This window comes from Erythranthe guttata, chromosome 5, assembly GCF_056151865.1.
Source record: "Erythranthe guttata isolate IM_541 chromosome 5, IM_541, whole genome shotgun sequence".
Lineage (NCBI taxonomy): Eukaryota > Viridiplantae > Streptophyta > Magnoliopsida > Lamiales > Phrymaceae > Erythranthe > Erythranthe guttata.
This window is the reverse complement of record NC_142537.1, coordinates 8,321,748-8,324,064: the sequence shown is the minus strand read 5'-3', so window position 1 is coordinate 8,324,064 and position 2,317 is coordinate 8,321,748. Positions and strand designations below refer to the sequence as shown.

Genomic DNA, 2,317 nt, shown 5'->3' with positions numbered 1-2,317 from the left:
TCCTTTCTCTTCATACATGATTTAATGGCTACAATTAATATCAAACGTCTTCATGTAACTAATACAAACAAATATAATTTACTTTTCCAAAATACTTTAGATATAATTTGACTTCTACATTTAATTAAAAAAAAATCTTATTAATTCTTCTTAATTCCAGATTATATTTTTCCTAAATGAAATGGAAATATAGCAAAAAGAATCAATTATGCAGTCGGGTCGTTGCAAATAAAGACCAGATGCACCACTAAGATAAGATAGAGTGGTACCCCACATCATTCTATCACATGTAAGCCGTTTCCAAATACATAAATCCAATAAGATGGCGGCTTACGTTTAATTACCATTTAATTCCTTTCTTTAGCAACTTTCCTTTAGGTGAGTGGTAAAACAAAAATTCCGCTGGGTAACAATTAATTGCTTATAACATGTTTAAAAGTTTAATTATATGCTCTTCTAAATTATTTGGTAATTTATTTTAAAAAGATTTTAATTTGTTAAAAGATAAATTGTTAGAGAGCAAGTATGTTCTTTTTTAAAAAGTACATCTACCCTATATATTTTTATTTAAAATCTTATAATGAGTAAAAATAACATAGAAACTCATCACCCAAACACAATAACAACTTTTCAGCTTTTAAAACGTCTTATCAGAACGTAAAAGAGTTTATCAGTTGTTTAAAATAAATTTAGCCAAACGGGCCCTAAAGCCTAGTTCCGGAAAGCACAAAAACGTTTTTTTGGTACGTGAAATCTATCATTGTATCCAAAATCAGAAGCCAAATCCAAAATGGATACAAAATTACAATTACTTAATATATTCATTATATATAGTTTTTATTTTCCATTTTTTTTACCTTGATAAATAGGTGGAAAAGTAGGCATTGTCTACCATATATTCAAGTGAAACTATAAATACATACCTCGATTCCTTTGCAACATATTATCACAGCTACCTCTGAAAATAAATGCAGAAGATATAATAAACATATATAGTACGTATTTTAATTTGTATATAATCACATGAAAATGTCTGGAATTAATTTGTTATTCCTCGTAGTTGTCGCTGTTTTTGCTACTTTATCAGCAGATGCCTATGATCCCAACCCGTTGCAAGATTTCTGCGTAGCTGTCAACGATTCCACTGCTGCTGGTAATTAATTCATATTTAATTTCCTCCATCTTGTTTTTTCTATTCGAATTAAATCAAATATATTTGTGACTCAATTTGAATGCTGCATGCATGGAATGGCAGTGCTTGTTAATGGAAAGATATGTAAGGACCCGAAAACAGTAACATCAGATGACTTCTACCATTCGGGTCTGAATAAACCTGGAGAAATAATAAGTCAATACGGGTCAAAAGTGAGTCTCGTTTTCATCGATCAGCTAGCAGGGCTAAACACACTCGGAATTTCTATAGTGCGTATAGACTTTGCAGTTGGAGGAGTAAATCCACCGCACTCGCATCCACACGCATCCGAAATTCTTCTATGTATGGAAGGAACTATCTATGCTGGCTTCATTTCGTCGAACCCTTCGAATCCAGGTGACAAAAACAGGCTATTTGCAAAGATATTGAATCCAGGTGATGTTTTTGTGTTCCCAAAGGGTCTCATTCATTTCCAGTACAACCTCGGAAACGACACTACTGCAGTTGCAATAGCTAGTCTTAATAGCCAAAATCCAGGTGTCGTCACTTTATCTAAGGCCGTGTTTGGATCCGATCCTCCAGTGATCCCTGAAGCTCTTGCTAAGGGATTTCAGCTCGACATTGAAGCTGTTCAACAACTCCAATCGCTGACCTGGATCGGAAATGGCTAATGAATCTTACATATAGATTCATGAGAATGCCATTCCAAATAAATGGTTGTATAATGTGGCCTTCAATTTATAATAGGATTGCTTTCAAAATATGTGTGTCATAATAAGTAATAACTAATGTTTTCTTATGTAATGAGTATTGCGTACACTCCTATATATCTATAGATCTCCAGTTTGTTGTATTACATTCATTACTAGTGTATGATCCCTTGAAATTAGTTGTATCGTTCAATAAATTTGTCTTTGTATTTGGCTCTGTTTCTAATTAACCATTTTATTATTTTTAAATTCTAATAATGCATTAACTATACTATTTTAAAATTTTCACTTATTACTCATAGAGTGTATCACATTATTTCAAAACATAAGTAATTAATAGAGAAGGACTTAGTGAGAAGGACCATATTCATATTCTATATAAATAGTTTTTTTCTAAGATCCATATACTGTTATTAGGACGATAGTCAAGCCCCATTACTTATATAAAATGCAC

At 32.0% G+C, this 2,317-nt stretch overlaps 1 protein-coding gene across 1 annotated transcript; it reads left to right on the top strand.

Moving 5' to 3' along the window:
- The first annotated feature begins 951 nt into the window (after positions 1 to 951).
- LOC105954141 (germin-like protein subfamily 1 member 17) lies at positions 952 to 2,020 on the top strand. Its single transcript, XM_012977815.2, has 2 exons — positions 952 to 1,153; positions 1,256 to 2,020. Exons 1-2 carry the CDS (start codon positions 1,024 to 1,026, stop codon positions 1,822 to 1,824), a joined length of 699 nt encoding a protein of 232 aa, XP_012833269.2. The 5' UTR covers positions 952 to 1,023; the 3' UTR covers positions 1,825 to 2,020.
- The last annotated feature ends 297 nt before the right edge of the window (positions 2,021 to 2,317 follow it).

Coding starts and splice junctions, on each gene's coding strand:
- LOC105954141 (XM_012977815.2), top strand. CDS start 1,024: ATGAAAATGTCTGGAATTAATTTGTTATTCCTCGTAGTTGTCGCTGTT. Junction 1,154..1,255: donor CAACGATTCCACTGCTGCTG/GTAATTAATTCA, acceptor ATGGAATGGCAG/TGCTTGTTAATGGAAAGATA.